Source organism: Oryzias melastigma, linkage group LG16, assembly GCF_002922805.2.
Source record: "Oryzias melastigma strain HK-1 linkage group LG16, ASM292280v2, whole genome shotgun sequence".
NCBI classification, from domain to species: domain Eukaryota; kingdom Metazoa; phylum Chordata; class Actinopteri; order Beloniformes; family Adrianichthyidae; genus Oryzias; species Oryzias melastigma.
The window spans coordinates 26584036-26594174 of NC_050527.1; the positions used below are offsets into that span (position 1 = coordinate 26584036).

A 10139-nucleotide genomic window follows, 5' to 3' on the forward strand; every position below is an offset into this window, starting at 1 on the left:
GTTAAACGCAAGACAACATTTTTACAGATTTAGCAAAATGAAAGGGATCTATTTATTCATGACACAAACGATTATTTTAACAATCACAAGGTTTTTGTTTTTAGTCGACTAATCGGACCATTGATAAACTGGATGTAGAGCACACATCTTAACCATCATTAACTTGAGGAGGAGACGAGAGGAGGAGACGAGAGGAGGAGACGAGAGGAGGAGACGAGAGGAGGAGACGAGAGGAGGAGACGTGAGGAGGAGAAGAGAGGAGGAGACGAGAGGAGGAGACGTGAGGAGGAGAAGAGAGGAGGAGACGTGAGGAGGAGACGTGAGGAGAAGAGAGGAGGAGACGTGAGGAGGAGACGTGAGGAGGAGAAGAGAGGAGGAGATGAGAGGAGGAGACGTGAGGAGGAGGCGATGTGATAATATTTCAGCTACATGCTAGCAGCTTTGGCTAACCGAAGCTTTTTTGTAGTTTTTTAAGGTTAATTTGGCATTTAGCTAATATTTTAGCTAGCTATCAGCTTTAGCGTTTTCAGCTATCAGCTTTAGTCACTTCAGCATTTATCTTCAGTGTTTTAACTATATATTTCAGGATTTTTAGCCATCAACTCCATCATTTTCAGTAGGCAAATTCAGTTCATAATTATGTTTTAAGTTTGAAAATGTCGTTTTAGAGTGTTCTATAAATGTTTATCCTGTCCGGCCCGTGATCTAAGGTGTGGATTTTGGCCCCTGTGTGATTGACTTTGACTCCTGCTCTACATTATTTTCCTTTCACTTTTGAAACAGAAGAATTTCCGTTTTCTTCGTTTGGATTTGCAGATGCTGGTAAACATTCAGCTTTTGCACCTTTGACAGCTCACTGCTGACATCCTGTGCAGGAACAGGAAGTGTGCAGCGCCGCTGATCTGTCATGTGACTCCTAAAGCAGACAAAGGGCCCCCCACCCTAATGAGGGAGCTTCTACACCTCCAGACTGTTCCTCAAGAGGAACGTGATGGAACTCCTGGCTCCTCAGACTTTAGAGAACAAATCGATAAAGGTATGAAGGTACGTTGGTTGTTGGAAGACTCACCGATAGCCATGAAGATCTCGTTCACGTTCATTGAAGTCTTAGCGGACGTTTCCATGAAAAGCAAGCTGTTGTCGTCTGCGTACGACTGTGCGTCCTGTGAAAGGTCAACATGAGGTCAGCCGGTCAGGCGGGGATGGGAGCAGGATTCTGTGGAATGAAGGAGGTAAAGAGGACCAACCTGGAAGTCCAGAGCTCTCTTGTTGGCCAGATCAGCCTTGTTCCCCGCCAAGGCTATTACAATATTTGGACTGGCTTGTCTCTGAAGCTCTTTAACCCAATTCTTCGCTCGTACAAATGACTCCTGCCAAACAGAGCAGAGGTCAGAGGGGGGGTTTCAGGGGAACAACGGCAGACGATTATTTCAGTGAAAGATCCGGCTTTGATGGAGAAGCAGAAGAATGATTAGACCGAACTAATCTAACCAACATGACTCAGACGGATTCAGAGGGATTCTGGGTCTAAAGTCTCCATCCTAAAGATCAGTGACTGTTTATTTCCTCTGATGTTCTGAAAACAGAGCGAACAGGAAACGTTTTACGACTTTGTCCGGTTAAAACTCCACACTAAACAGTATGTGTGTGTCGGGGGGGTCATCAGGTCCCGCCCTCTTTCTGTCACGCCGTCTGATGAGTTCGCTCTTTCTGTCATAACCTGCAGCTGTTGGGCAGACAGACCCCGATTCCTGCCTCAAATACCTCCAATCCACCATCGACGGCTCATTCCCACAGAGGCCTCCACTGCAGCATCTTCTACCCCGCTTCCACGCTTCCTCCAACCTGCTTCTACCCACCTTCTATCCACCTTCTAACTTGCTTCCACTCTGCTTCTAAACTGCTTCTACATTTTCTACCCTGCTTCCACTGTACTTCCATCCCCATTTTAGCCCCGCCTTCCCCCTGCCTTCACCCCATGATTGGCTCCAGTTCAAACTTTTCTCCACAACTTTGTTTTCCTGCATCAAAACTGCCCCGAGTCAAAGTCGGCGCCCCACTCTGCTCGTTTCAACACGCTTTCCTTGAAAAGCTGGAAAGTGGGCGGGGCTACTTTACTGACTGCGAGAAAGCTGTTCTCGGTTGGCTTCATCCAGGTTTGACTCAAACCTCAACACATTTCAGAGCTGTCCCTGTGTGACCTGCAGCTTCTGAACATCCCAGGATTCACTGTGAAGGCCGCCACCATCTCCATCCCGACTGACTTCAAGATCCTGAAGCTTGACTGAAACATGCAGAACGTCAGAAGGAGCGGGACTGCTCCAACAGCCAGTCTGACTGCCTTTCATTCACAGGGAGGGGCTCAGTGTGTGAGAGATCTCCTCGAGTTAGAATGAGAAGCAGCAGAGGCTGATTAGTCCAAACTCATCTGGAGAACAACATCACGGGAATGCAGAGGAACCTTCAGAACTCCAGACAGAAAAACGTCTGTCTTCCTCATCATCAAGGAGTTTCAAGCAGATTTTTGAGGGGACAAATCCTCAAACCTTTTCTTTCTGCTGCATCAATCCGTCTGAAGATAAGACGGAGGCCAGACTGCTTCAATGTTTAAACAACTCTGATGACTCATCTCTCGCAGTGTGAAAACGCCAAAATAAGCCGCTGTTTTTAGCTGAGATAGTGTCAGACGGAAACCCCCACGGCTCTACGATAACGGCGGTCAGAGGTGAAGAGGCTGCAGGAGACGCGACAGGAGCGGTCCTCACCTCGTTCGTGATGTCGTAGACCACGATGGCGGCCTGGGCGCCTCTGTAGTACATGGGAGCCAGGCTGTGGTAGCGCTCCTGACCGGCTGTGTCCCAGATTTCAAATTTGACCGTTGTGTCATCCAAACATACTGTCTGAGTCAGGAAGGCAGCTGCAGGGACACCAAACAGAGCAAAGGCCTGACAAGTGAGCCGCACTAAGTGCTTTCAGTCGAGTTAATGAGCGCTGGAAACAACGGATTCTCCGAGCGGCGTGTTCCACATTTCCAGAACGGACCTAAAATAAAATCACTCAGTAAACACTGTTCAATGGGAGCAGAAAAACTGAAAAAACAGAACATAGTTTTTGATTATAGATGTTAAACTTTGTATTTTATTTCCACTCATCATCAGACTGCAGTGATGAATTTCTAAAACAGAATGTGATCAGAATGTTTCACTTTGAACAGGTAAAACGACAGATATCTTTAACCTCACCACAGACCTGAAACTCAGTGACTCTAGAAATGTACCTTTCTATGTTTGTCATTTCCTGCAGCGCTCATTAACTCTTCCGTCTGTGGTCCAAACAAACATGACTGAATTCCCCCGTCCTCTGGTCACACATTTATTTTCAAACACCTTTTTAAGCCCCAAAAGGTGCATTCACATCGAACGCTATTCGTTGCTCAGGTTCCTGGGTTTGATGCCGCGGCTGCATGTGGGAGGAGCTACCAGCTAATGTTTTAGGGATGATCGCTATAAGGAACGGTGTCTGTGGATATTTCACTCAGAATGTTGAGAAATCAGGTTTATTTACTGTGAAGAGTTCTACAAAAACATCAGTAATCGTGTCTCCATGTTTGAGTTTATATGACTATTATTAAAAGATTTTCCCGGTACAGGAGCTCTGTCTGTATGACAGCCGCTTCCACTGTGTTTCTGTGTCTCTGTGGCTGAGCTTGAAGGTTTTCTGTCTGGTATTAACTCGAAGGGGAAAAAAATTAAACTAGAAGATGTTTGTCCTTTTCTGTTTTTTAATGTCTGGATGAGCCGGCAGTCCCTGCACCCCGCAGCGTCTCTCTCGAGCGAGTGAGCTCCCTTGCGGGAGCGAAAGCCGGCTATTTGTCCATCTCCATGTCCGTCTTTACCCCAAAATAGTCGGATGAGCTCTGCAAGCCCGCAGCTCCAGAGGGTAAATGAAATAGATGAAAGTTTTGGACAAAAACTCACACTCTGGATTAATATTCTACCCGCTGATCGAGTCACTGAAAACGTCATGCGTCCAAAGCTGAGTTCCTGATTGGTTGATGCAACGCGGAAACCTGTCAAACTTCAGATATTTAAATGTTGCCCATGCCGCCCGATTCACGCCTCGTTGCTTAAAACGAGCTGCTGGCAGATATTTGAGCCGCGCCGGTCACTCAAACTTCAGATCGCCTCATGTCGGGTCTCTTTCATTGACTTAACTTTGTCACTGGCCTCCTCCGCCGTGCGACTTGCGTTTGGTGTGAAAGCACCTTAATAAAGCCCATATTCTCATTACCAGCTGTTTGTTAGTACGACTGAAACCAAACAGCCAAACCTAACCTTCAGGTCACCTACCTCCGATTGTGCTCTCTTGGAATTCGTGAAACTGTCCTTTGACGAAACGAAGAACGAGACTGGATTTCCCCACCGCCGACTCTCCTAGAAGGACGAGTTTGAATTGGCAAATCTTGTTGCCCGCGTTAGGCCCGTTGGGTCTCGTGGCTCCGCCTCTACTCGCCATGTCACTCTGGTTTGGTTTCTTCCCCCGAGCGTTGATGCGGTGGGAAACGGTAGAACCTGAGGAGGATAACGGAAGAGCAAAGTGTCAGATCTAGAGTGATTTCTGGTATTTGTGAAAACATCAGCTGTAGCTTTAGTTTATTAAACAGGTTTGACAAATATAAAAGTTGTTTACAGAGAGCAGATCTCACCAGTTTTCAAACTGAATAGCATAGAATTCACAATGTGGAAACTGATTAAAATAAAACATTAAAATTGTCATGGGTCCCTGGGTAAAGTCTCACATGCCCCAGGAACGGGTGGATCAAAAGCCAAGTCTCCAGTATCCTAATTTATTTTTATGTTTTTTAAAAGAAACTTTTTGTTCTCAAATTCCAAATTTTTCAGCATTTTCAAGCATGTTTTAGGATCGCCCTATGCTTTTATTTTCTATGTATTTTACATATACCACAATTAAAAATATAAGAAAACTACTCTTGATCTTATTTTTATGAAAAATATTTTTCTGTAAAAATTACTTGGCAAAAGTGATGGTGTAACTTTTTAAAGCAAAAGCATTCAAGGGTTAAACATTTTCATTTGGTAGTCACAAAATAATCTTTAAATCTTTTCAGGGTTGTTATTCCTTAGCCTGACATGTTGGGATTTCTTTATGTTCATTTGATGACAATAGAAAGTAAACTTGGGCACCTTGAGTTAAAATCTATACAAAAATCCATGTGACCTGTAGGTGAACTATAGTTGAAACTTCCGGAAACCAGTGCAGCAATTATGCCACACAATTAGTGTGTCATCACACACTTACACAATTTTGTGTTTCTAAAAATGGGACTGTAAACGTGTGATTGTGAGTTTGTATGCAAACAGATTAAGTCTGAAAGTTCAGCCCGGACTGCCGTAAGATGGATCTTAAAACCCCCCTCCGATGAAAATCCCGTTTTTAACATGTCTGTGTGGCATTTTTTTCTGAAAGAGAACAAATGTAATAAGAAATCCTTTTGTTTTTGCATTTCTGAGTATTTCTCCTTATAAATCTGTCGATCAAACTGTCACAGACAGACTCTGTTTGAATGAACGTCAAATGAGCCGCCGTTCACATTTCTGTGGTCAAATCAGCATCACTGGATTTTTGGTGTGAGTTTCATCCAATACTTACGGTAGCAGGACTGAGAACGCTGGAAAATCTCCACCAGACTCCACGGAGCTTCTTGATGTGACCACGGAAATGTGAACGGCGGCTCATTTGACCGCAGTTGGAAAGGATTGTAAATCAATGAAAGAGCATTTTGATGTTAGCTTTGATTATTTTATCAAGAACTCTGAGAAATCAATGATTGAATGTATTGATCACAGTCAATAAACATTGGAGAGTTAGCTAAAAGAGTGAACTGGTGAACAGGTGAACTGGAAGGAGAAAGAATCAGGATTTTGGAGGAAGTTCTGTCCATGAAGATCTTCACTTCCTCGTCCCAGCTGACATCCGGATCAGAACCATACGGCTGGACATTACCCAGATTGATGGACATTTTTATGAAAATTTACACTAGTGAGACACAGAGCTATCATAATCAGACGGGGCGGAGCAACTCAGTTCAGAGGAGATTCTGGAAACTGAGGCTTCAGATCAACATGAACAATGACTTTTTAAGACATTTAGGCTGTGAGATTTTGGTTAAAAACTTCACAATCATAATTAGTTATTTTTAATGAAAATTTTTGTTGTATTCATTTATTTTTATTGGTGGTGAAGCAAAATCTTTACATTTAAACCAGTTCTTGTCTGTTAGAACCACCTTTTGGTCTAAAATGCAGATTATTCTCTGCCATTCATGAGAAAAACACTAAGCAACATTTTTTTTTAGTATACACCGACTAGGGAAGAGTTTCTGTCTTCAAAAAGATCTATATATATATATATATATATATATATATATATATATATATATATAAAAGATTCTACTCATCCGAGTGGAACTTAAGAAAATACACCGCAAAATCTTCCAGACTGAACCTTTTAAAGTCCAGTTCTGAAGCTCAGGTTCTGGTTGCTTGTGTCCCACAGAGTACATCTGACATCCTGCTTCCCAGAGCCTCACATGAACGACATGTCTTCAGATCTCTGTAGGAGAAAGATGAGAGGAGCCGCCGGGATGTCCTGTGGCCGGTTTGTTAGGCAAAACCTGTGGCACACCTATGACACCACACCTATGACACACTTCTGTGTGGAGCCCAATTCAAGTTTACAAAAGGACTCCAGTCGAAGTAATAATTACCCATAAACAAAAACAATCATGGTTATGTTTTAGTCTCCTTAACAAAAGACAAAAACAATCTATTTCTGACCCGTCATTCCCAAAATAATAGCAGTGGACTTTGTTGAAATCTCGTTACGACACACAGATCACCACAAAAGACCTGTTATGCTGCTGCTGCTCACTAGCAAAGCAACAACTGCTAGCATTAGCATCGCGGCTAGTCTGCAGGTTGACAAACCGGCGCAAAAAAAGTCTAAACCACAAATCTGTGTCACGCTGATGGAGTGTAACGTGCACGGTAACGTACACAGCAGAACACAGTAGGTGTGTCACTTATGTAACGCGTGAGAAAACACGGATGATGCACTTTAGGGTGTGTACGGCTAATGACAGATGGCTAACGCTGCTAGCATGACGCTAAAATAAAACCCCACCGTCAGTCAGCGGACCGAACCGTCCGGTTTCGGTGTTAGAAGCGGATCGTTTCGTTCTTGCTCCCAAAAGTGTTCACTCATCTGGGTCAGCTCACCGTCCACCGACCGTCACACGGACGGCCCTTTAGGTTCGCCAAGCTAGCGTTAGCTCACCGGGAGGAGCCCTCTACGTAGCACTTAGCGTGCTAATGCTAACGTTAGCTACTTACCTGCTAAAAAGGAGCGACCGATTTACCGCAAATGGAGTCTGCGGGGTGATATCTGTAGCGCTGGAGGGTCCGTGGAGCGCGGAGGGAATCCAGGCGGCGGCTGCGGGGTTGATTCTTATAAGGCTCCGCGGTCTCCGTCTCCCACTTCTTTCAACTTCCCTTTTCGCATTGTACGGAGGATGATGACAGATCGTATGACTGGAACTGACAATCCGGCTGCGCGTCACGCCCGCTGACCAATCAGAGGCCACAATTTGTTCCCGCTGAGTTGTACGGCCGAAGTATCCGAACCGGACCGGTCCAAGAGGATTTTATTCTGACTGACAAAACCCAGCTTCATTTGATAACATGTGTCAAAGTCAAGGCCCGGGGGCCGGATCCGGCCCTCCAGATCATTTTATTTTATTGTTTTTAATGGCCCGATTTTATCTTGTGCTATTTCTAACTTGTATGATTTTAACAAAATACATATTTTATGGAGAGTAAAATATTGAAAGTCATTTAAGGTTTAAGTTGATTTATTCTAGAATAATATTCCTGCCTTTTTATTATTCGTGTTTATATTAAAAAGTTATAGTTTTAAAGTTTAAAAATTGTCATTCAGCTAGCTTTTTGGAGAATTCTGGCATTTACTAAGATTTTCAGGCTATTTTGGAGTTAAGCTAATATTTCAGCTATATGCTAGCTGTTTTTTAATTTTATTTGGGCTTTTCTTCTTTTTTTCTAATTCCATTTTGGTGTTTAGCTAATATTTTAGCTACATGCTAGCTGTTTTGGCTAATTTGGATTTTATTTTATTTATTTATTTTGTTGTTGATGTTTTGGAGTTAGGCTAACATTTACGCACTAGCTGTTTTTGCTAATTCAGGCTTTTATCAGTTTATTCGGCTAATTTGAAGCCTAGCAATTTTTCAGCTACATGCTAGCTGTTTTTGGCTAACTTAAGTTTATTTTTTTAAGGCTAATTTGGCATTTGGGAAATATTTTAGCTGGATATTAGCTTCAGCACTCTCAGCTAATAGCTTAAGCGTTTTTAGCTATCAATGTCAGCATTTTTATCAGCCAAATTCAGCTTGCAGCATTAACTCAAGCATTACTGCAGGTAATAATATGTATTTGGTTCATAATTGTGTTAAAAGGTTACGGTTTTAAAAACGTAGTTTTAGAGTGCTCAATAATTTTTTTTGTTTTAGTGTTTTGGATTTCGGCCCCTTTTGAGTTTGAGTTTGACACCCATTAGATGGTCCTGAGCTTAAGTTACATTGTGTTCTTTTGGCACTTTTATGATGATGGAGAACATATTAAAATAATTCTGCGTTCAATTGTTATGAAAGAATGCAGTTTGATAAAGCTTGTAGGTGTGATGTAGAAGCTACAACGGCAAGCCAAGAGCTCCCTGCTGCTTCATTCTGATCTGATTCTAGATGGCTAGATACTTCATTCTCCTTGTCTGAGATGGAAGAAAACTGTACGACTGCATAGCTACAACATCGCTAATCAAATTTTAGGGACGTAAAAGATATTAGATACTTATCAAAAAATCGACTGGGCTGTGGGAGTAACAGCAGTATCAATTAGGGATGTAAAAAATAGATAGAGAAAGTCTTCAAAACAGGTCACCGAGAGATGGAAACAGCAGGAAGTCGGTTGTCATTCAGATGCATTTGGAGTGAATTTCAGAGCATTATTCCGAGCACAACACTCACTGTTTGAGTATAAAAATGTTGTGTACTCAAATAATTATTTTGCTCTTGAAACAGAAAAATAAACTTGAAACTTTAAAATACGTACAATCAAAGAAATTTTAGTTCCAGACAAATTCTTTCTCTTCTGCACAGCAGAGCACAGCCAATCACAGACAGACAGCCCATCAGTCTACAAGCTGATTGGAAGAATTTCTGACCAATTCATGCCCATGTCTGTGATTGGCTGGCTTTTGTGGCACACTTGGCTGTGCCCTGCTCTGTTTTGAGCACAGAAGTGAAAATTTCTTTTGACTGGAGATATTTTTTAGTTTTAAGAGAAAAATTGTTTAGTTTGAAGTTATTTTTCAGTTTCAATTGCAGAATATTTTTTTGAGAGTACAACATTTTTAAAGTTTCAAGCTCAGAACAGTGAGTTTTGTGTTTGGAATAATGGCATGAAAATCCCTCCATAGACCTGCTCTGACCCTAACCCCATTAACTAACAGTTCCTCTTAAAGAAATGACTGTTTTCTTATCACACTTCAACATCTGTTTCTTCTGACTTTGACAGTTAACACTGTTAAAAATTGTGATCTATTAACAAAAATTACATTTAAATCTGGCATTATCGCATCGTATTAATCATCGTTACAGTTACTTTCTTTCTTGGACTTGTAAATTCCCTTTCAAGCGATCTACTTGTGATTCATTTTGTGATATGTTCGGTATTATGACCTGAGTGCTAGAAATAAACAATTTCATTAATTGATTCATCCATTCATTCATAATTTTACATAAAAACAAATGACCTACTCCTTACACTTAGCAGCCACTCAGCCACTGCAGAAACTTCAAAGCTATCTTGCCTTAATTATTAATAGAGCTGAAACTAAACAAAAATGTGCAAAATTCTGCAATGCTTTATTTGCTTTTTTAAATTAAACTGATTTTTTCCAGTAACTTATATGTCAATATTGTCAAAACATCTGCTAATATCCAACATGAACACGTGAGGTGACCCATTCATTATTCTTGGGGTGAT

The 10139-nt window shown here is 41.9% G+C and overlaps 1 protein-coding gene across 1 annotated transcript in view; it reads right to left on the reverse strand.

The window, feature by feature from the left end:
* Nucleotides 1-7658, reverse strand: part of rab5ab (RAB5A, member RAS oncogene family, b) — an 11087-nt gene extending 3429 nt beyond the window's left edge. The window contains exons 1-5 of the mRNA XM_024258301.2: nt 7413-7658; nt 4350-4571; nt 2766-2917; nt 1248-1370; nt 1070-1163 (exon numbers count right to left, since the gene is read on the reverse strand). Of these exons, the coding sequence (XP_024114069.1) occupies nt 1070-1163; nt 1248-1370; nt 2766-2917; nt 4350-4515 (535 nt within the window). The 5' untranslated portion in view covers nt 4516-4571; nt 7413-7658. The remainder of the gene's footprint in view (nt 1-1069; nt 1164-1247; nt 1371-2765; nt 2918-4349; nt 4572-7412) is intronic.
* Between the last annotated feature and the right edge of the window lie 2481 nt (nt 7659-10139).